Source organism: Cryptosporidium parvum, chromosome 7 (genome assembly GCF_000165345.1).
Source record: "Cryptosporidium parvum Iowa II chromosome 7, whole genome shotgun sequence".
NCBI classification, from domain to species: Eukaryota; Apicomplexa; class Conoidasida; order Eucoccidiorida; family Cryptosporidiidae; genus Cryptosporidium; species Cryptosporidium parvum.
In genome coordinates, this window is record NC_006986.1 from 469,138 (window position 1) to 490,207 (window position 21,070).

Below are 21,070 nucleotides of genomic sequence, written 5' to 3' on the forward strand. Positions count from 1 at the left end.
CTATTACGGGCTACTAAGTAGAAAAGGACTAGGAGGCCTTAGTTTTGATGGTTATATTTGGTGCATTATTTCTATGTGTATTCATTAATTGTATATAATTAAAGTTTACTTAACTCAGAATTAGGCATTTTCCAGGATATTTTCATCTCCTGCACCTTCTTCTGCCTTTTCTCTGTCTCTATGAACGGAGGTTTTGCTTTTAACATCAGAAGAATAGTTACCCGGTATAATTGAGACAGATTTAGTAATGTCAAATGTTTTGTAAATCCCGACGAGCCTATCAGCCATTTCGAACATATGGTTTCTGAGAGAAACAACGATAAACTGAGCATTCTTGGTTTTCTCTTTAATGAATGTTGCGATAATACTAACATTTCTAAAGTCCAGGGCTGCATCTACCTCGTCCATAAAATAGAGTGGCGACGGCCTAAATTGGTGTAGGGCAAATACTAGGGCAAGGGAACTTAGGGTTTTTTCTCCTCCAGAAAGGTTATGAATGGGTCTCCAACTCTTTTTTGGTGGCCTTACTGAGAAAATTATACCGTCAGAAAATGGATCCACACTATCAATCAATTCCAATTCAGCATCTCCACCAAGGGTAATCATCTGGTAAATTTCCTTAAGTTGAGATGCAATAATTTTGAAGCCAGAAATAAACTCAGAATGTCTGGCCTGCCTTACAGTTTCAAGGTGTCTCCTGCTTTCATCTCTAGCATTAGTTGCTTCTTCAACTTCTTGGTTTCTTCTATTAAAGAGTTGGAGCTGACTAGAATACTGGGAGAAGATATCTGAGGAAGGTCTGAATTGTTTTACGGAGCCTTCATTTGAATATTGCTCACAAATTGCCTGGAGCTGTGCCTGCAAAGACTCAATATGCGGCTTAAGTTTTTTAGAAGTCATATCACCAAGTATTTTCTCATATTCGGCATCCTGAACATCCTGAATAAGGAATTTGCTCTTTAAAGACTCTAATTCAGAATTTTTTTCTGGCGCTGGTTGCTCACTCTTTTCAGGTTCTATTTCCGGAATAGATGGAATACAAGATGCATCTGCTCTGACCTTTTGGAGCTTTTTTTGTAGTTGCTTTATATTTTGACTTTCAACTTCAGAGATTTTTGCAGAAATCTCATTCAGTTTGTTGGATATCTCTACATCACGGAGCTCAAGTTTTTCAATTTCCCTTTCAATCTCTTCAAATCTAGCTTGGAATGAACTGTGTTCATTTAAAAATGAGTTCAACTCCTCTTCAGCGAGTTTCTTGCTTTCCATAATCTTCAGTGCGACTTCTTCAAGTGAAACAAGCTCAGATTCTGTCTTATCAATCGCTTCCTTAAGAGCCTTGGACTTATTTTCAAACTGTTCAATGGATTCGATGGCCTTAAGTTTCTTTTTCTCAGACAAAGTAATTTCTACCTGGCTCTTGCTGATTTCACTTTCCAGAGCTCCAATAGTTTTTGTAAGTTCCTGAACAAGTTCAGATTGTTTCTTCATTTCTGGGCCTCCAATTTCGTTCATCTCATTTGTGAGGCGATCTACAACAATTTGCTTTTGCTTCAAAGAAGCTTCTAGGGTAGAGATTTGTTTTTTCAACCCCTCAATTTCAGATTCTAATCTTGAGATTTCTGCCATAATCTCTGTCTGATTACTAGGAGATTCTTGGCCAGTTTTGGACTGAATCTCAGATCTAGACTTTTCAGTCTCTTCTATTGAAGCAAGTTCAATCTTGATTTTCTCAAGGGTAATTGTATAGCCATTAATATCATTTTTAAGGTTTTGAACATGATCTTCCAAATCCTTGCATTCAGATTTAATTTTATTGCATTTATTTTGACAGGCCTCTAAATCTGTCTCCATTTTTTTAAGCTGCTCAGGAGTGGGAATTTCTGAAGTCTTTTCCAACTTTTTACCAGCGTGCTTTGCAACAGAAACATTAGGGCCGCCTCCTGTCATTGTTCCACTGGAGTCGATCAATTCCCCATTAATAGTTACAACTCTCCATCTTTGCTTTCCATTATAGGAAATTTTGGTTGCAATATCGAGGTCATCGACAATTAGAGTGTCCCTCATTGCAAAATACCAGGCGATCTTGAATTTAGGGTCCTTAAACTTAACAAGATCAAAGAACCTTTTTGACCCTTCTGGAGCTTTAAATGTTTTTTCCATATTTTGTATTAGAGTAGCAGAAAGTTTTTCCAAGATAATACACGAGATCCTGCCCAAATTTGATTTTCTCACATAATTAACAACTTCTTGTGCATCTTCAGTAGTCTGCACAACGATGTTTTCAACCTGCGGCACTGAGGAGGCCAGAGCAAGTTGGAATTTGTCATCCACCTGACCCAAATCCCCCAGTCTTCCGTGTACTCCACTTTTTTTATTTGCAGAAAAATATTTCATAACAGTTTCTGATAATGACATCTTGGGACCTTTTTGCTTTGATTCAGAAACAACCTTAGTTTCTAAGTGATTATTTGAAGCTAAAAGGCTTCTTGCTTCATCTAACTCGACCTTTTTTATACCTAGAAGTCTGGTATTCTCACTTAGATCTTTCTGTAGCTGTTCAAGCTTCTTAGATTTTTCATCAAGAAGAGCCTTACTGTCCTTTAGATTCTTAGAAAAATCCTTATTTTGCTTATTTAGAGCTTGAATCCTTTTAACAGTATTTTCTTTCTCCCTCTTACTATTTTCTTCGTTTTCCTGTTTTTGAATCTGCCTTTGTTTCAACATATCCAATTCAATATTTAACATATCATGAGATTGTTGGAGATCTAAAAGCTTCTTTTGTAGTGGCGATAGCTCCTGCTCCGCCTTATCCTTCTTCTTTCTAGACTCTTCAATCCCATCCTTAACATTCTTCTGCAACAATTCCAGCTTCTCCTGAGCAGAGTCGAGGTCCTTCGAGATCTTTGGGAGTTGCTTTTGTTTCTTTCGAACTTCATCTTCCAAATCAACGATTTTTTGCTCTAACTCTGGTATAAGTTTTTTTTCACCTTCCGCTGATTCCTCAAGTTTCAAAAGTCTTTTTTTTGAATTCTTTAAAGTGGCTCTCAGTTCCTCATCCTTCAGTAATATATTCTTAAACTCATTTTCCTCCTTCTCTAACTTAACCTTTAATTCGTTAACTCTGGAATTAGTCTCTTTGTTCTCAACTTCAAGCTCAGCTCGCCTATCTTCTAAGGCTTTCTTTTGGTGAGCTAGCTCTCCTCTAATATCCAAGTGTTTGTTTTGCTCATCTTTCAACGCATTCAAGTGTTTTATAGCATCTCTTTGTTCCTCCAAATGAAGTAATAGCTTGGCAATGTAAATTTCTCTCTCAAGAGTAAAGAATTCAATAGCCATATTATAAGGACCTTTCAGAGTATTAAGCTCCTTCTCTGCGATTTTAAGTCTATTCAACTTTTCTTGACGAAGTTCATTAAACTGTTCAAGTTCCATTAAATGCTTTTCTATATCAGGAATAAATCTGCTACTCCCTATAATATCCTCAATATATTCAAGCAAGCCATCCTCGTTGGCATTTGTAGATTTTGGCTTCATCTGAGCAATTAATTCAACCTCTCCTTGAAGGATTAGAAACCTATTATGCTCCAAGTCAGTCCCTTTTCCACTTAATAACTTAGTGACTTCCTGATAACTTGAAAGCTTTTCATTAATATAGTATTTTGTTTGCTCACTATTTTTATGTACCTCTCTCTTTATCACAATCTCAGAATTAGGAACGACTTTGTAGGCATGCTCATCTCCAGGTACATCTATAATTTCTTTAAAATGCACTGCAACACTTGCCTTTTCATTGTTTGGGTAATGCTTGGAGTTATGAATCAGTTCAGAAACTTTATTCAAGCGCATATGCTTTGCTCTTTTCCCAAACACAAATAGCATTGCATCTATTACATTACTTTTACCACTTCCATTTGGCCCCACAATCGCAGTAAACGACTTGTGAAATGGTCCAATAACCTTGCTGCCTCCATAAGATTTAAAATTTTCCAGAACTATCTTATGGATAATCAAGCGTGGTTTTTCTTGCTCTCCTCCAACGGATTTTGACTCGTCACTTTCTATGTTCTCCATGTAATAAAAACATTTCAAACTCCCTTGAAGTCTATTTACTTTATTCAACCTCTTTTCTCCCAACTTTATCTGTTTACAATTGTGTGGGGGAATATTGGCGGGAAAACATGCATAATGGGGAGCAACTGCAGGCAATAAAAGCCGGTACTAATGAAAAAGGCAGGTAATAAGAAAAAAAAATGAGGCATGTAAATTACACATATAATATAAGCTACCCAGCTACCTGGATCCTTTAGTAAAAATGTAATGCTAAACTAGGTATTTAACCTGGAAGTAAGATTTGATATAGTAAACTTGAATGGCTACCAATCCGAAGGATAATAAGAGTTCAAGAATACTCCATATAGCGGCCTTCTTTCTAGATGATTCTATTGCTTCCATTTGGAACCTTTTTCTTGTAAGGGCATATCTCTGTTTCTCAGAAGCAACTGTAATTCTTTCGTATAGCTTCTCCATAGATTCAATTAGCTTTTTTGATTCAATATTGCTCATAACATTGTTAATATTGGAATTATATGCCATATTCTTTATGCTGAAATTCACTGTTTGTTGCACCGAATTCATTAGATTCTTAAAGCAAAGTTGATATTCTGTGTCTTTTGGGGCATTAATACTAAAGTCTCCACTATTTTCAATTTTGTCAAGAATCTTTGAAGACTCTTTATTTTCAAATAGAGAAACTCTAACGCCCTCATATGCTGAATCTATCTCAAATGATCCAACAATATGGTCTGCTTTCTTTGCATGAAAATGAATGCACTCCGTATAGCCTGGATTTAAAATGAAGTAGAGGGCATCTGTATTAAAAGGGAATAAAGCAATAAAGACGATTACAACAAAATATATAGGCTCAATTTTCATAGGTATCTATACAAGTAACTAAATTTGAAAATCTTGTTAATTACTTATTCGCCTATATTTTTTTAATTTACCACTACTTTTTTTTTAATAATATTTTATTTTTTTCGGGTACTTATTGGCATGGTATTCTCAACTACACACATAAAACTCTTAATTTTATACTTTTTTTTTCCTTTACGTTACCCGCAAAACGAGACAAGATCACAAAAAAATAAAAATGTCAGGCGGCCATCAACTTTTATTCAGCGGCAACATATTTGGACCAATTCAGTGCGCGGCAATTTCTCGAGACGTAGTAAATTAAAGAATCAAGGTTCAAAAGTTTTGAATTTTTCCAATTATAACAAAAAATTCTTGATTCATATAATTAGGGAAAATGGTAAGTTTTATGAAGTTAGATCGTTCCCTTTTAATGGTTCTGATGACATTTAATCTTTTTTTAGGTTAACATTCCAAAGCTTAGAAATACTTTCTGCAAGGGATCAGACTGTCGCAAACATACTCCTCACAAGGTATCTCAATATAAGAGAGGAAAGGAGTCACCAAGAGCTCAAGGTAGAAGACGTTATGACCAGAAACAAAAGGGTTATGGTGGTCAAACTAAGCCAAAGCTTAGAAAGACAGCCAAAACTACAAAAAAGATCGTCTTGAGATTGGAGTGTACCAAATGCAAGCAGAGACGCTTTCTTGCTATCAAGAGATGCAAACACTTCCAATTAGGTGGTGACAAGAAGAGAAAGGGAGGTCCAGTGTACTAAACACTTTAGTATATTAGAAATTCTTTATTAGTCGGATGCTTTTGAATCTGACCCATAGTTTTAAGATAATAGGTCCCTTCTAATCTTTTGTATTTCTAAGGACTCGGTTTCTGTTCATAAGTAACTAACGTATTCTACCCTAATCATATTTATATTCAGCTTTAAGGGGGGAACTCAGTACAGAGACAACTTAGGTGAACTTAAAGAAGTTAATTTATTGTGACAAAATGCTAACAAACCAAAACATTGTTAATATTCAGAAAACTAACAGTTAAAATGTGGAAATTGTGCCTCCAAGAGTAGGGAAGCACTTTTCGTCGAATTTAAGTGATTCTGGGGCGGAAATCTTGTTCGAATGAGGTCCACTTTGTTCGCTGCATGTCGTGGTGTTTGAATTTGAAAGAGAGTTTGAAAGAATTTCACTTATTAGATTTCTAGCAATAGTGCATTGTTCTTCCGTACCCTGGAGAACTACATGGCTGGAATTTTTTGGTACGTTGATTGATTCACAATTAGCTTTGCTCCTGATTTCGTTAAGTACACTTCCCTTTGTTCCTATGATTAGTCCCATCTTTCCACTTGGAATTTCTATAATTTCTTTGGTTTCATTTGAAGAACTTTCCAAAGTCTGTCGGTTAAATTCTAAGAACTTTTCTTTAAGTTTCAAAACTTCTTCCTTTGATCCAAGGAGTGAAATCGAATTCCTCTTTTTCTCTGCCTGAATAACTTGTACATTTGGGAAATTAGAAGTAAGCTTCCTCAGGTGTGATCGTTGACTACCATAAAGCTTGTCATATGTGCAAGAATCAAGCTCCAAAGTCTCTAGATGTGCTTCTTTTGTTAGTACTTCATCAATTAAAGTTTCAGCTTTAGCTTTAGCTTGTTCAGATCCCAAAACCTCAATTACAACACTACGTCCCTCTTGCCTCTTATGAGTTGAAATTTCTACGCAAGCTTCCTTCTCGACCTTCTCACGTCTTGAATGGTTAAGAACTCTTAGTTGATCTCTATGAATTGTCTTAGTAAGTGGAGTGTATTGAGCTCTCTCCAAAAGATCTAGTAGATTTGGCTTGGCCTTTTTAATCTCGGAGGCCGGTCCAACTAGTACAACGGAGGAGCCGATTCTAACAATTCCCATCTTGTTAGAATCCCTTAATTTTGAGAATTCATCCAATATGCTCCTAGAGATTCTCGCATTTGAGTCGTCCGATGAATACTTACCAGGCGGACTGAACAACTTCCTTACTGCCTTGCTATCAGCTTGGATACTCTCTACTTCAAGACCCTTGATCAAATTAGAGAGCTTATTCTTGGCAACTTCACATTTATCAGGCTTTCCAAAGATCAAAATCTTGCTGTCATGTTGAGAATCTGAAATGTCTGCCAAGCTTGATACCTCTCTAGACTTACCTCCAAATTGAATGCGAACGCTGGTTTCAGTCTCTTTCTCAATAGAACGTACGGTGGGGAGGAAGTTGAATTGTAAAGCTTTAGCAATGATTAGTGAAACAGAAATTGAGACAGTGTTACTTGAAATATCAGAGTTCTTGTTGATTATTTCAACTGCAGCCTTCGTGGATTCTGGTGAACCTAAAATAGTCAATGAATTCTCCATACGATTGATGATAATAGAGAGCTCATCCTGTAATGACTTCAAGTTAATATTCCCTGTCATCGAGTAAAGCTTCTTAATAACACGTGGATCTAATGAAATTGTTTCCTGAGAGCTGAAGTCTAATTGACGAATGCTTTCCCAGCAACTCTCAATATCTTTCAGTAACCCTGTAATCTGTACCGAGTTACCAGTCGACTTCTCAACCAAAGCCCCAAACTTCTTCTCTAAGTTCTTGGCCATCTTAGCACTGGAGCCGAACAATACATCCAATAGATTACCTTTATTGTTTGGAAGTTCAAATATTTTTGTTTCAACAGAGTCGTTGTCAATTGAAGAATCCTGTTTCAAACCCTTAACTCTATTTACCAGCCTCTTTTGCTTGTTACTATCTGCTGCCGCCTGCGAAAGTTCCTTGTTAATAGATAGCTTACGTTCTATTCTAGTTCTCAGCTCATTACATTGGTTCTGGAAGTTGCGGTAGTTCTCATAGAGTGAGGCTACCACTAACAACTCCTTCAAGTGCTGGTAAAATTCTTCGTCATAACCTTCCTCATCCTTGGATGCAAGCTCGAAGTCACGGAGCTGCTCACAAATGGTGTTTACACTAAGGTGCTTTGGTGGCTTCTTCAAGTTAGAGGACTCTTTAGACAAAGTTTCAGAGATATTTGACAAAAGCCTGTTCAATTCACGTTCCTGTTCTCCCTTTTTACTCAAAACCTCCTCTATTGGTAAAACTGAAAGATCCAACATGCCACGTAAACTAGAGTTAATTTTGGAAAGGAATTCCGATCTTGTCTTGGACATTGGGTCATTTGGTAGCATTGCCTCGATCTCTTTCTTAGTTAGTGGTTTTCTTTGTTTTCCAGCTCCCTGGCCCTCTTGGGAGTTTGAATCCATATTCTTCTTTTTCAATCTCCTCTTTAGATTTTTCTTTTGGGTTGCAGATAATCCAGAAAAATCTACAACTGCTGGAGTTTCCTCAATTACTTGAGGCTCTTCAATCTTCTCCTCTTGCTTATGTTTCTGCTCAACATTAGTCTTACCATTTGAAGGCGACTTTTGCTTGCCCTTCCCTGAAGTCCCTTTACCTTGATTTGGTCTCTTTTTTGCCATTTCGATTCCGATTTACAGTATATTACGTTGCCGAATAGATATATATATCTATTGAATTACTATTCCCCAACAAAAGCCAAAAATGTATATTTTTGGTGGTACTATTAAAAAATTCGTGTCTGCTCCCTATCGCTTCAAACCCAATCCAATTTAATTTACCCCTCACTCTTTACAGCCTCACAAGAAGTCGTGAAGCGCAAAAACTTTAATCAATTGACTTTATTATTAGTGTCTACTGATTCGAGTTATAATTGATATATCTCAAGTGGGGTCTCGGATGGCGGGAACCAAATATCTTTTTTAATTATACGGATAGTATTGTCTGTTATTTATTCAGAAATTCAGATTACAAACCTTTGTAATGAGTTCTAACAATCATTATGGGTATTGCAATTCATAAACCGATTGTTCTATAGCCAGGCTTTTAAAATTGTGTATGAATAACGCTTACATGTTACATTTAGGTACATTTTTATTAATTTTTCTCGAATAATTTTCGAATCCAAAAAAAAAAAGGAATCATACTATACTTGAAAGAATTTTTGGTTTTAGTTGATGTCTCTGCAGGGATTAGATTTGTCAGAGAAACTTTCATTCTATGCCAAAGATCATATTAGAAATATGCTTGATACTTTACTATTTTAAATTCGACCTCTTCATCAAGGACACCGATTGGCATAACAAAGTGGGTTTTGGCGCCAACCAAATAATAATATCAGTCGAGATTGAATTCATTTTTCATTCATTAGAAATTAATTTCAAAAAAGAAATTCTTAGTAAATAAACTTTAAATTATGTCTAACTCTGAAAAGAATACTTCCAATATCCGGACTTGTTCTTCGGTATTTGCTGAAGATGAGAAAAAGAATGTCTCAAATACATTTTCCACAATTACGAACAAAGCGACCTCATTAACAAAGAGTATATTTTCTATCTTTAGGTTGTGTTCCCCTTTCAAAACAGATGCGAGCTTGGGACGGCCAAAGGTTCTCATCTTAGGTACTGGGTGGGGATTTATGAAATTGGCCAAAGGCTTAGACGTAAATTCCAACGATATTAAAGTAATAAGTCCAAACAAGTACTTCTGCTTTACTCCTCTACTTACACAGATTGTCTCAAATAGACTTCCAAGAGAAGTTTGTGAAATCCCTATAAATGAACTCACTTATAGAGGGAACAAGGAGGTGATAAAGTATATCCAAGGGTTGGCCTTAGATATTGATAAAGAGAACAAAGAAGTTATATACTTCGACTCTGAAAAGAAAAAACAGGAAAGGATTCCCTATGATTATCTGATTATTAATGTTGGAAATGAAGACTCAAACATTGTTCCTGGTATCAAGGAATACGCATTATACTTGAGGAATGTTGAAGACTCAATAAAGATGAGAGATGCGGTTGTCAATTGCATTAAAGAAGTTAACGCAAATTGGGACAAAATGAGCGACGATGAAAAACGCAAGAAACTCACATTTATTGTTGCTGGAGGAGGACCCACAGGAGTAGAGGTTTCAGGTGCTTTTGCTGAGTTGACCAAAAACTTCCTTTCCAAAAATGAATACAAGAAACTGGCTCCGTTTATTAATATTAAGATCATTGAAATGGCAAACAAGCTATTGCCAACAGCTGGTGATAAAGTTTCGGGATACACAAAATACGTACTTAGCTCATTGGCAGGAATAGAGGTCTTGCTGGAGACTAAATTGAAGAGCGTGTCCAAAGATTATGTGGTTATTCAGAAAGAGGGAGGAGATGAAGAGTTAGTTCCATATGGAGTTTTTGTTTGGGCCAGTGGAGCCTCTCCAAACTCATTAACAAAGCAAATTTGTGATAAAGTAGAGGAGCAATCTTTCTTTAAAAAGGCTATTGTGGTTGATGAGAGACTTCAAGTTCATGGAATTCCTAATGCATACGCACTTGGAGATTGCGCTTTAGTTAGACCACGAAAGTTAGCAGAGAGATCAAAGGAAATTTACCAAAATGCTCTAAAGTCGTCCTTCGGTCCTACTGTCAAATACCTTAGAGATAACTTTTCAATTAAAGCTTTCCCCCAAATGTTTAACTTATCAAAGGTCGCAGATCTCCCTAAGAACGAGGAAATTCTCACGGAAGAAGACTTCAAGAATTTACTTGAAAAGCTTGATTCTATGTACCACTCCCCACCACCTACAGCCCAGGGTGCATCTCAACAAGGAGAATATCTTGTAAAGTTGTTCAATGATTATCCATCAGATAAAGAAAAGCAAGAATGTCCAGCTTTCATATACTACTGGAATGGCTCTACATGCTATATTTATGATGACAACATTGCATTCTACACGCCATTTGGAAGTATGCTAGGTGGAATCCACACCAAGTATATCTGGCGATTAGCATATACTACTTTGAACCCAAGTTCAAGATCCCGCAGTTTACTTTCAAAGAATTGGTTTAATCCATTTGGAATGTTTGCCGGAGGGTATAAAAATGACGAAATCTACAAAATGAACGTTTCTCACTAAAAAGAAGAGATTTGACTATTTTTTGTGTGTACAATTCATCTTATTTAGCCATTCTTAAATATTAACCTATCAGATTATGTTTCCATTAAATAGATACTAATTAATATAGGAGTTAGTGTTGTGCTTTCTACTATTGTAGGTATCAAGTCTATTTTAGAAACTTATGCTGCTTCAAAACATTTAATGACGTCCAGACAGACAGATTCTGAGTTTGACCTGCAGGTAATCTTAACTAGGCAGCCAAGCTCTGCATTGTTTACTATTATCGCGGTACATAAAAAGGGAGTTTTTGCAAAATAAGTACCGGAAAACAAGAGGGTGTGATTAGAGGATTCTAAGTTAACATTCTCTGTATTGTCGCATGCAGCTGCATTGACTAAGGCCAAAAGTCCATTAACAGCTGAAGGGATATTTTTATATGAAAATGAGAACTTGGCAATGTGCTCAATTCCGCTAGTTTCGAGAATATTCCAAACATTTTTGAACTCTCCCTGCCTCAAATAGTTAGGGATTATACAGTCAGAGTGTGAGAGAGTCATTGGATCAATAGTAAATATATCATTATATCCACAATTTTCATCACCATCTTCACAATATAAATAGTCCAGTTTGCATGGAATAACATTTGAAACATTTGGGAAGTGATCTTGTGTAGAATTCTGAATAAGCACGAAAATTGATTCAGCTTGCCCTGGCTCGAGTTTTGGAATAGGAGCGCTTGCTATAATCGAAAATCCATCAATTGCAGCCTCGAATTCAACATTTACATTTTTTAAGAGCACATCATTTAAAGTATTAGCAACCTGGAACTCTAGAACAATGAATTTGCCTTCATTGAAGAAGTGTTTTCTTAATTGAACCAAATATTCTGATTCGCTTTCAGTTAGAGGAATAGAAGTTGAAGTGAATAAATGGCTGCCCAAATCCTGAGCAGAAATACAGCCTGAAAGTCGTTCATATATAAGGGAAACATTGACTCCAGTAGAGGTTTTATCTGAAGAGTTTTCTGTTTGGTTTTGGTTTCCTCGAGTTCTGGAAATATTGAGAGCTTCCATAGAAGCTGAAACAGAAGTAATATTTGAAGTTATTTGGGAGCCATTGACTGTTGACTCTACGGGGTCTGTTGGTAGGGAATTTAAGTCCAAAAGAGTTTCAGGTTCGTTTGAAACGACTTTTCCAAGAATAAATGAGAGATTACGTATAGTGTCCGCCTCTTTAGATATTAAATGCTCTCCAAAAAGGCTTGAATTAGTTAAATCACACTTATTATCATCTGAATCGTCCAGTGAATCTGAAGTAGACTTGTCATCTATGATCATTGAGTAAGTGTTTGTTCGATCTCTGACTTCGTCATCATTATCTTTGGAACAAACTTGGAGAAGAGTTCTGATATCTTCTCTTAAATCATCGCAAACTAGGGCAATTTGAACCAATGCATCAATGCTGGCAGCTCTTACTGCAGAGCTTTCTAGTATGAGCCTATTAAAAATATACCTAATAAATCTGGAGGGAGTATTGGTCTTTGGAATATTCTTCCCAAGAAATCCCAAAATTCTGATAGTAATTACAGGATACTCGCAGTCTTCTATAGTTTCGCAAGCATGATATAGAATGCTTTCCAGAATATCAGGAATCTCATTAGAAATATCAAATAATGTATCAATTACGAAAGATTTAAAATCAAGGCTTCCCTCTTCTCTCAAATTGGTCGCCAAGAATGAAAGGATATTCTTGTGTTTTGTAGGGTATTTCAGGATAAGATTCTTAGTGGCTCTGATAATATCTTTTTTTCCGCCGTCACTAATATCAGCAATAAATGCAGGGATTTGCTTGACAAGCTTGTCAAGATTATTTTCTTGAGCTATTTTGAGTAAAATAGTGAGTACTAAAGTTGCCATGATTCTATTAGAGTCGTTAAGCAAAGGCTCTAGTTCATGTTGGCACTTAAAGACAATATTTGGACTTACATTGGCTAGTTCATTAAGAATTCTGACAGCAGCGAACTTTGCCACTGAAATATTCGAGTTTAAAATCATTTGAAGGGCATTCGAAATTTGCGAAATGTCAATAAAACCAAGTGCTTTATGATTTTGTTTCTCGTGCAAAAACTTTAAAATATCGCATATTCCTCTAGAAGCCTCTAAAGATACAGCTTCACTTCTACTCTTAAGCATTGTATGGAAGCCATCTAATATCCAGCTTACGTTTTCCCATGAGGAGTCCTGCTTACAAAGAAGAAAAAACATATTCTTCATTTGTCTGAGCATCAGACAATCGCTATATACAGACTTTATTGGCATCTTGTAGAGCATCTCTATAATCTTTTGTGTTGCCAGTCGATCATTATTTCTCAATTCGAATAAAAGTACCAAAGCGTGGTATTGCACCATTCCGTCCCTTCCTTGAATACATTCACTTATTTCATTGAGCCAGCGCCTAGGAATATCTCCGTGGCCTCTTAGTGCCAAATTATAACCACACAACAGTGCACTGCTCGCAACAAAGGAGTTCTTATCAACTATTGCAGACTTTAAATACCTCTCAACTTGTCCGATCATTGTACCATCCGCAATCTTACTTATAACCCTGAGAGAATTTGCTCTGTAACAATCATTATTGCTATTCATGTCCTTAATTAGAGAACTTATGACAACAAATGCTTCGCTTTCATTTACTTTTAAGCTCTTTATTGCTAAGTATACAAGTCTTCTTAAATCTTGGTTGTTTGATTGGAATAATCTCGTGATTCCAAAGAATAAATCTGACCATTCTTGGTCAGTAAGCCTCTCTCCACTATTGATCATATTCAAAACCTTGGTCAAAACTGTGCAGCATTTTTTTGAGTTTAAATGGGCCTCGCTAAAACATCTTGTTTCCTGCAAAATTGAGCTTTTCTCACCCAAAAAAGGATTAATTGCAACTCCCTTATCGTCACCTTTCAAATCCATTTTGTTTTTTATTTCCCTCCTTTCTTATGCGAGGAATTCTTATTTAAGGGGGAAAAAAGCCTTTTTGATTACTTCAAAACAGTTTCTTGTATCCCCCCCTCAATTCTCTCACAAATACGCTTTAATGTTGCCGCTATAATCTTTTTTTGCTAACTATGAAATTTCAAATTTTTTTTTTTCTTATAAAATAATACTCAGTCAGTTAAGTTAATTAAATCATTATACAGAACATAAAAGTTTTCATTAGCACTATTGATTATCTCCAGTACTATATATTTATATTCTTTCCTTCTTTATAAAATCATTATAGCTTCTGTATCTTACCTATATTCATTTTCCCACAAAATTAATAGCTTTATAGATAAATATTTCTGAATTTTTCTTTGAAATTATAACACTAAGCCCGTTAATTTTGATTATTCTTTAATATTTATCTGAATGCATGGAGAAAAGTAGTGGCATGTTTCCCGCCAAAGCCCACACAGAGCATTTAATGGAGTGAAATTGTCTTGAAATAACGAGAATATATTAGAGATGGCTGAAGAGAGTTTAGATTTGATTGAGGAGTTTATTAAGACCAGGGATGAGTTGCAAAAGCGTTCCTTTTCAAGTGTTGACTGGGATGTTGATTATATACTAATGAATGAAACAGTAAGTTGGATTATAGTTATTTCTATTGAGTCAAGTAGATAGGGATAGCAAATTAGACCCAATTTCAAAAATTAATTTTCTAGCTACTACCTTGTAGAATGGCACTAAGTCAAAAAGAATGTGCTTTTATGTGTATGGATAGCCAATTAAAAGAAAATAATGAGGTACGTACATGGATTTAATAATACAAAAAATGATCAGCTTTATTGAATCGTAGATTTTAGCTGGCGAGATATTGCAACTACCAATATGGCTTGCAAGGGAACTCTATTCTCGAGGCTTCGTTGGGATTGATTATCCGGATTTTCTTTCGTCAAAAATGTCAAACGCTTTAAGAACTGACCCCTGTAGTGTGGACTTAAACAATATTTCACCCTATTTCTTTCAAGTTAGTGTAATTTTCCTGGGTTTACTACAAGATGAATTATTTCTCAAGGTAATTTTGGAATCCTTTCGCAGCCGCCTGGAAAAGTTGTTCCTAGTTTCAATCTATTTGCATCTGCCTAATTCTTCTGAATCTTCAAAGATGAATAATGACCATACACAGGTATTTCTTAAATCTCTTACTTCAATCGAAAAAGATATGTTAGAAGAATCATCTATTAGTTACTTCCAATCTGCAAATGCTTTATACTGTAGAAGAGTAAAGTAGGCAATTTAAATATTATATAAGAAACAAAAAAAAAACAACTTATGAAACTATAATTAAAATAAGCGAGTGAATCTAAGGATTAACGCCTCTTCCTAGAGTACCCAGAGTCTACTCTTCTATCTTCGTCTTGTTCCCTTCCCCTCTTTCTGTCCTCCTTTATGGCCTGTTTTTCAAGCTCATCCCAACTTAGACCTTCTTCTTCATCGCTTGAAAGCTCCTTAAAAGAGTCATCAGAACTTTCCTCCTCAAGATCCGAAAGATCCTCATCGTCATCGTCGTCATCATCATCTTCATCATCTTCATCACTCTCAGAATATTCTTCATCCTCATCATCATCGTCATCGTCGCTTCCGCCCTCTTCATCATCGCTATCTTCACCTAGGAAACCGTTGAAGCCTCCATTTTGTACAAAATCTTCAATATCGCTCAATATTGTCTTCAATACAGCATTCCAGTTGAGATTTTGCCTTCCTTCGTAGTAAACAATCTCCATTTCGTTAAGCCAGCGCTTAATTAAATCTAAATACTCAATAGGAATTGAGTCTACTCGTTTTACAGGCTTTGAATAGTCTTTTGTGACAAAAATCATATCAAAGTTGCGAAGTCCCTGTTCGACCCTCTCAAATGATACAACTTCTATTTCATCCAATGAAAGTACAAATGGTGGGAACTCGAGTAGATGAACTAGACAAGATGCTGTTGGAAAGAGTTGAACATTTGAAACCCCAGCCCTTCCTGGAACACCATAGAATCCAAGGTCTCTATAAGGAATTTCTGCTTCAAAACTATTTTTGCTCAACTCTTCAATTCCTTGTATGAATTTTTTATATTCAAGGTTATACCTTTTCTTTGTTTCACGTTCACGCTGTTCCTCCATTATTTCATCAGGATCGTACACATTTCTACCTCTTCTCTGCTCTAAATCATCAATTTGGTTTCCTACCTCAGAGTAGAACTGAATATCTTGGGTTTTCTTTTTTCCAAGCCAAATTGAATGTTTAAGGTGCAAATGTAAAATGACTATCAAATCGTTTTCCACAGGTTGAAATATTGCATGTTTAATGCTGGTATATAAAATATCAATTGTCTCACCCTTGGATGAACTAAACCTGAATCCGTTGTTATGAGCCTCTAATATACCGTGTTGGCGTCTGCCCTGTCCAATTGTGGGCCGAATTCCAACATCTTTAAGAACTACTCTTTGTTTTGATCTATTGAAATCGATTGGCTGTTGATTCTTAATCATATCCTGTTCTGCCATTTCCTCCTCAAGTGTGCCTTTCTGTTTAAATCTTTTAATTAATTCCTTAATGCTTCTGAAGATACTATTTAATGTCTTTCCATCTTCTGAACGAATCATTAGCTCTTTAATAAATACAGGGGTCTTCAAGGTACTTGGTAACTGCTCTAAAGAAATTCCTGTTGGTAGCAGAAAGTTAATTCTCAAAATAAAAGATTTCCTTCCCTCTTCCTGAGTACAGACAACATTTTTAAGTAGTCTAACGTGGAAAGGAACCAAAAGACCGTAAATTGGTACAAGGATGCTTTCCTTTGCAGTATCAACATAAATTCTACTAGAACTCCTTTCTTTTGGATACTCTTTAACAGACTTATAACTTGAAAGCTTGGAATTGAAAAAGTCCTCTTCAGAGTCTGAAATATCTCCTTTTTGGTCATTCTTTTCCTCCTTCTTACCTCCAAACCGTTTCTGAAGCTCAACAAGTTTACGTTTTCTAAGTTCTTTTTGTCTGTTTTCTATCTCCTTGAGTTCCTCTGAGTGTTCAGAGTTATTTACTCTTCTGGCAGTTCTTCTTAGTCTATCTTCAATTATTAAATGCTCTTTAGATTTCTTTTCTTTTTTAATTTCCTTAGAATCTTTTTTTGACTTTGAATGTCTATCGTCTTCACTATCCTCTTCTGTCTCATCATCGTCAAACTCCTCTTCAGACTCATCAAGCTCCTTTTTTGTTGGCTTTTCCTTCTTAACTTGTGAAGTCTTTTCTTTCTTTACAACAGGTTTCTGCTCTTCAGGCTCTTCATCATCCAGTTCATATGAGACATGTTCCAGCTTCTTGCTACATCCTTGTGTCAGGACTTCCACATTGCCTTCTTGGGATAAAAATACAGTATCACAAATCCAAATTGCGTACTTTTTGCCATTAGAGTCCAGATTATTGAATCCAATAGATAAATTAAAAGTCATTCCTTTCTGTACTAGAACATCTGGGGACGATCTTGGGCTGATTATTAAAGAAGGATCTCTGAACTCAATTCCTATGCAATGTCCCATAATCTTAACAAACTTTTGGGCAAGCTCGGTTCCCTTATCTTCAACTATCTTCTGGTAAATACCAGAATAAAGATCGTTAAAAGATGTTCCTTCCTTTATTCTGGAAATTAGAGTTTCCATAAGTTCCAAGCAATAATTATAAAGACTTTTCTGTTCTTCAGTTGAGTTTAAAAAGTATGTCCTCGTAATGTTTGCACAATACTCTCTATACTTTGAACCTATACTTAATATTATACAACCAGAGGTCAAACACAAGTTTTCATCAGAATTCTCTACTGCTTTTAGCTCAAAATTAGAGCCACTTTGGACAAGAGAGTACACCAAATCTATATCTTCCGGATCCAAACCGTACTTTGTTTTCCAAGCATTGTGAATTGTCTTATCATCTAAAGCAGCTTCTGCACGCCTTCCAATGTTCTTGTGAGACTCTTTCAATTCTTTATCTAAAATGGTTTCGATTCTCTGCAATAACACTCCCTTCAACATCTGGACAGATAAAACTGCTGCTTTTTTACACAGTCCAAGCTCTACTTCATCCTTGTGGCACAACAAGTAATCTATAGATGCTGTCACCATCGTGGTCTCCTTGTTACTAAATGGGTTATCTCCTGAAAACAATTCTTCGCATTGTGATGCAAATTGGCCATCCTGAAGTCCAGCAGGTTCTATTCTCCCAATAGTAGTAGTTGCTTCAGCAATATTTGAAACTAGCTCCTTGTGGTTTTCAAATGATTCTTTTAGATCTCCTTTCCTATCAACTAGAATCAACTCTATATTTGGGAAATTATCCGAAGATCCTTCTAATAATTGCTGGAGAATTGATACCTTTTTTTGACTTGTAACTATTACAATTTTTTTTTTACGAGAGAATAAAATTAAAGTGTCAGAAAATTCAAAACCAAACAACCAATAATGGAGTGTCATACTCTTATAAATTACTCCATCCTCTCTAGAAGAACCTTTTCCACACAAAACATATAGAAGGTCCACTTCCCTCAGGTTTTTGAACACATTTTTATTATCATACTTAGTGTTCTCTTCCAGCCAAACCGAGTATAGGAATTGGATCCTCCTTCCAAAAGATGCAACGTCTAACTTGACCTGATCTTTGCCCATTTATCACTAATTTTGGCGAAAATCTTTATTTTCTCGTTTTCGCCTTTTTACTTTCCAGTCTCTGGTTATCTTCTGAATTGTACCTCTTAACAAAACCCCACTTTCACAGCGCCTAATAATTAATTATTTGTATAGTACAAGTAAATTGAATTATTCACTTTGATTTACGTATTGGAATTTTAGGAGAAAATATTACTAAGAATTTGAAAAAAATATGTATTCTGGCCTAAAATAATTATTTTTAATAATCTCAAGCCTTGAATTGCGAATCTATGAATATTTGTAAAATAATTACTACCGGCAATTCATTTTCTTGTCTCCAAAATGCATGCTTCAATTCCTTCTATATCTATGTTTTTTTATATGGTTAGAATAATAAATGATAACAAATTTAATGTTCAAGACTTAATATTAAACTATTCTAAAAAAAATTATCAACTATAACGATAAAGTTTTATTTCTTATCTTTTGATTTTAATAGAGGTCTTTCAGCATTCTTATTAACGTTCTCATTGATCAAGTGTAATTTCTGGAATTGTTCTAGCTGCATCCTAATAGTGTCTTTGTGTAACTCACCAAGTGTGGAGTCACTTTTCAAGAAATCTATATCTTTTTCTTGAACTTGAACGTTAAGGACTCGGTCTTTTAAGTTAGGCTGAGGAGTAAATATATTTTGATCTTTCTTGACAATATTTTCTGCAATAGATTGTAGAGCTTTGCTTTCTGGATCAATTTTCTTTAGAAGCTCAACTAAATCTTCGTGGCTCCTACCTTTAGTTAATTCATAATTTGGCCACTTAGCATTGATTGATTCTTGTTTAATCAGATTATTATATTTGTTCTGTGAAACCTCCAGAGCTTTCTTAGTTTCTTCTAGTTGTTGTTCAATACTTTGAATCTTTCTTTCCAACTCAAATTTCTCGCTTTCAAGTTTCTTGTACAAAGGTGAAGAAGTTTGTGCTTGCGGAGAACTTTTATCTTCGATATTTGTTGATAATACTATAATTCTCTCTCTTAACATTCGTATTTGTTCATTAGAATCTTTAAGTCTCTCTGACAAATGTTTATTATCTTCTTCCATCATGATAGAAACATGCTTGGCAGCTTCTAATTCCGAACCTTTTGATTTATAAAGTTCATCCAGTTTCTCCAGATGAGTACCAATATCAAAAAGAGACTTTTGAATTTCATTGACGAATACTAAAGCTGAATGATCGTTATTCAAAATCGAAGCAATAACCTCGATTTTCCCGAATATAATGTTCACTGTTTGTACTATATTAAGAACCAAGTCATTTTTTGTTTCTATTCCAATCTTATTTTCCGTAGGGAAAACGGAATACTTGATATCTCCTATCCTTTGATGGATTGTACTCAATTGTTTTGATAACGTTGCAATTAACTGCGATTCGTTATTTGGGTTATTTTTTGAAACGAAATCATGAACAGCTTCCCCTAATTGGAATAAACTTTCTCTAAGCTCTTTGTTTTCCTTTTCCAAATCATTATTTGAGGGATTCACCCCTCCCTTAAATTGGTCTTTTGCATTATTTGAGAAACTAAAGTTAGAATCATGTGAACCAGGGAATTCTGGAGTCATTATTCCTGATTTTTCAGGAGCACAACAAAAAACTGAACCAATTCCACCTGAATTTGGGCTTTTTAAACCTGTATTTTGTCCGACACTTGGTTGAGCACCACAAGTCCCCATCCAAGGTATAAATGAATTAAGTAACTTTGTCCCTATTCCCGAATTACGTTGTTCTCTTTCTGGAGAAGGCATTGGAGAGGAAGGAACGTTCAGGTTTTGCGGTATTGAAGACGCTGGGTATGGAACGCCATTTATACTTTGGTTTTGAGCAGTAAATGTTGACATCATCAATTCTTGAGCTGGCGTAAGCTGTGTTCCTAAACCCGGAGGCTTCCCCATGACTCCAACCCTTGGAATTGGCACTTGTCTTGGAAACATCTGTGATTGAACATTTGGAGGTATTTGGCTTGATCTATTTGGCGAATGTGGAGTGCTGTATACTCCCATTCTTGGAACTGCACCTGGAAATACAGGACCATTTTGTCTTGTTGGCATTCCCCCAGCCATGGGACTTGGAATCCCCCCCCAAGGTTGAGCGTTGAGTGGCACTTGCTGCATTTTTGGGACGCCAAGTTCCACTTAAAATATCAGTTACTTTACCTATTAAACACACAAATCTACAATTCCCGCTACTACTTTAATTCCTTACTTTTCTATTATGTCATTAGTCTTTTGAACAAATATTTTTTTATTGACTTTAAGTATACGTCTACAAAATGTCCATATTAGAAATATGTTAATATAAGAAAAAGAATACAGAATAACAAATAAATCTTTACTAGAATGACTTAAAATACAAGGATAAACAATTATAAATGAGTAGTACAACATATCTTGCTGCTAATCTTCACTCCAGTTTTTACCTTGTCACCATTATTATAATTTTTGCATGCACACACT

General features: G+C 35.6%; 10 protein-coding genes across 10 annotated transcripts; 4 read left to right on the top strand and 6 right to left on the bottom strand.

Moving 5' to 3' along the window:
* Positions 1–120: 120 nt before the first annotated feature.
* cgd7_1850 (SMC4'SMC4, chromosomal ATpase with giant coiled coil regions') lies at positions 121–4,221 on the bottom strand (the record flags this gene model as incomplete). Its single annotated transcript, XM_628360.1, has 1 exon — positions 121–4,221. A coding segment is annotated over one exon (4,101 nt), but the record flags the coding sequence as incomplete, so codon positions are not given.
* Positions 4,222–4,323: 102 nt separating this feature from the next.
* Positions 4,324–4,935, bottom strand: cgd7_1860 (P24 like gold domain protein, possible transmembrane region near C-terminus, signal peptide; the record flags this gene model as incomplete). Its single annotated transcript, XM_628361.1, has 1 exon — positions 4,324–4,935. The coding sequence occupies one exon, from the start codon at positions 4,933–4,935 to the stop codon at positions 4,324–4,326; it is 612 nt and encodes a 203-aa protein (XP_628363.1).
* Positions 4,936–5,055: 120 nt separating this feature from the next.
* Positions 5,056–5,367, top strand: cgd7_1870 (hypothetical protein; the record flags this gene model as incomplete). The annotated part of the gene is made up of 1 exon (XM_628362.1): positions 5,056–5,367. One exon carries the CDS (start codon positions 5,056–5,058, stop codon positions 5,365–5,367), a length of 312 nt encoding a protein of 103 aa, XP_628364.1.
* An 11-nt stretch (positions 5,368–5,378) lies between these two features.
* Positions 5,379–5,693, top strand: cgd7_1880 (60S ribosomal protein L44; the record flags this gene model as incomplete). Its single annotated transcript, XM_628363.1, has 1 exon — positions 5,379–5,693. A coding segment is annotated over one exon (315 nt), but the record flags the coding sequence as incomplete, so codon positions are not given.
* A 271-nt stretch (positions 5,694–5,964) lies between these two features.
* cgd7_1890 (KH domain protein) lies at positions 5,965–8,421 on the bottom strand (the record flags this gene model as incomplete). The annotated part of the gene is made up of 1 exon (XM_628364.1): positions 5,965–8,421. One exon carries the CDS (start codon positions 8,419–8,421, stop codon positions 5,965–5,967), a length of 2,457 nt encoding a protein of 818 aa, XP_628366.1.
* Positions 8,422–9,215: 794 nt separating this feature from the next.
* On the top strand, positions 9,216–10,922 carry cgd7_1900 (mitochondrial NADH dehydrogenase; the record flags this gene model as incomplete). Its single annotated transcript, XM_628365.1, has 1 exon — positions 9,216–10,922. The coding sequence occupies one exon, from the start codon at positions 9,216–9,218 to the stop codon at positions 10,920–10,922; it is 1,707 nt and encodes a 568-aa protein (XP_628367.1).
* A 161-nt stretch (positions 10,923–11,083) lies between these two features.
* On the bottom strand, positions 11,084–13,894 carry cgd7_1910 (coatomer SEC21 gamma subunit like (beta adaptin); the record flags this gene model as incomplete). The annotated part of the gene is made up of 1 exon (XM_628366.1): positions 11,084–13,894. A coding segment is annotated over one exon (2,811 nt), but the record flags the coding sequence as incomplete, so codon positions are not given.
* Positions 13,895–14,738: 844 nt separating this feature from the next.
* On the top strand, positions 14,739–15,173 carry cgd7_1920 (hypothetical protein; the record flags this gene model as incomplete). The annotated part of the gene is made up of 1 exon (XM_628367.1): positions 14,739–15,173. A coding segment is annotated over one exon (435 nt), but the record flags the coding sequence as incomplete, so codon positions are not given.
* A 79-nt stretch (positions 15,174–15,252) lies between these two features.
* On the bottom strand, positions 15,253–18,579 carry cgd7_1930 (CDC68 like aminopeptidase family chromatinic protein (possible inactive enzyme); the record flags this gene model as incomplete). Its single annotated transcript, XM_628368.1, has 1 exon — positions 15,253–18,579. The coding sequence occupies one exon, from the start codon at positions 18,577–18,579 to the stop codon at positions 15,253–15,255; it is 3,327 nt and encodes a 1,108-aa protein (XP_628370.1).
* Positions 18,580–19,033: 454 nt separating this feature from the next.
* Positions 19,034–20,728, bottom strand: cgd7_1940 (coiled coil protein; the record flags this gene model as incomplete). The annotated part of the gene is made up of 1 exon (XM_628369.1): positions 19,034–20,728. One exon carries the CDS (start codon positions 20,726–20,728, stop codon positions 19,034–19,036), a length of 1,695 nt encoding a protein of 564 aa, XP_628371.1.
* Between the last annotated feature and the right edge of the window lie 342 nt (positions 20,729–21,070).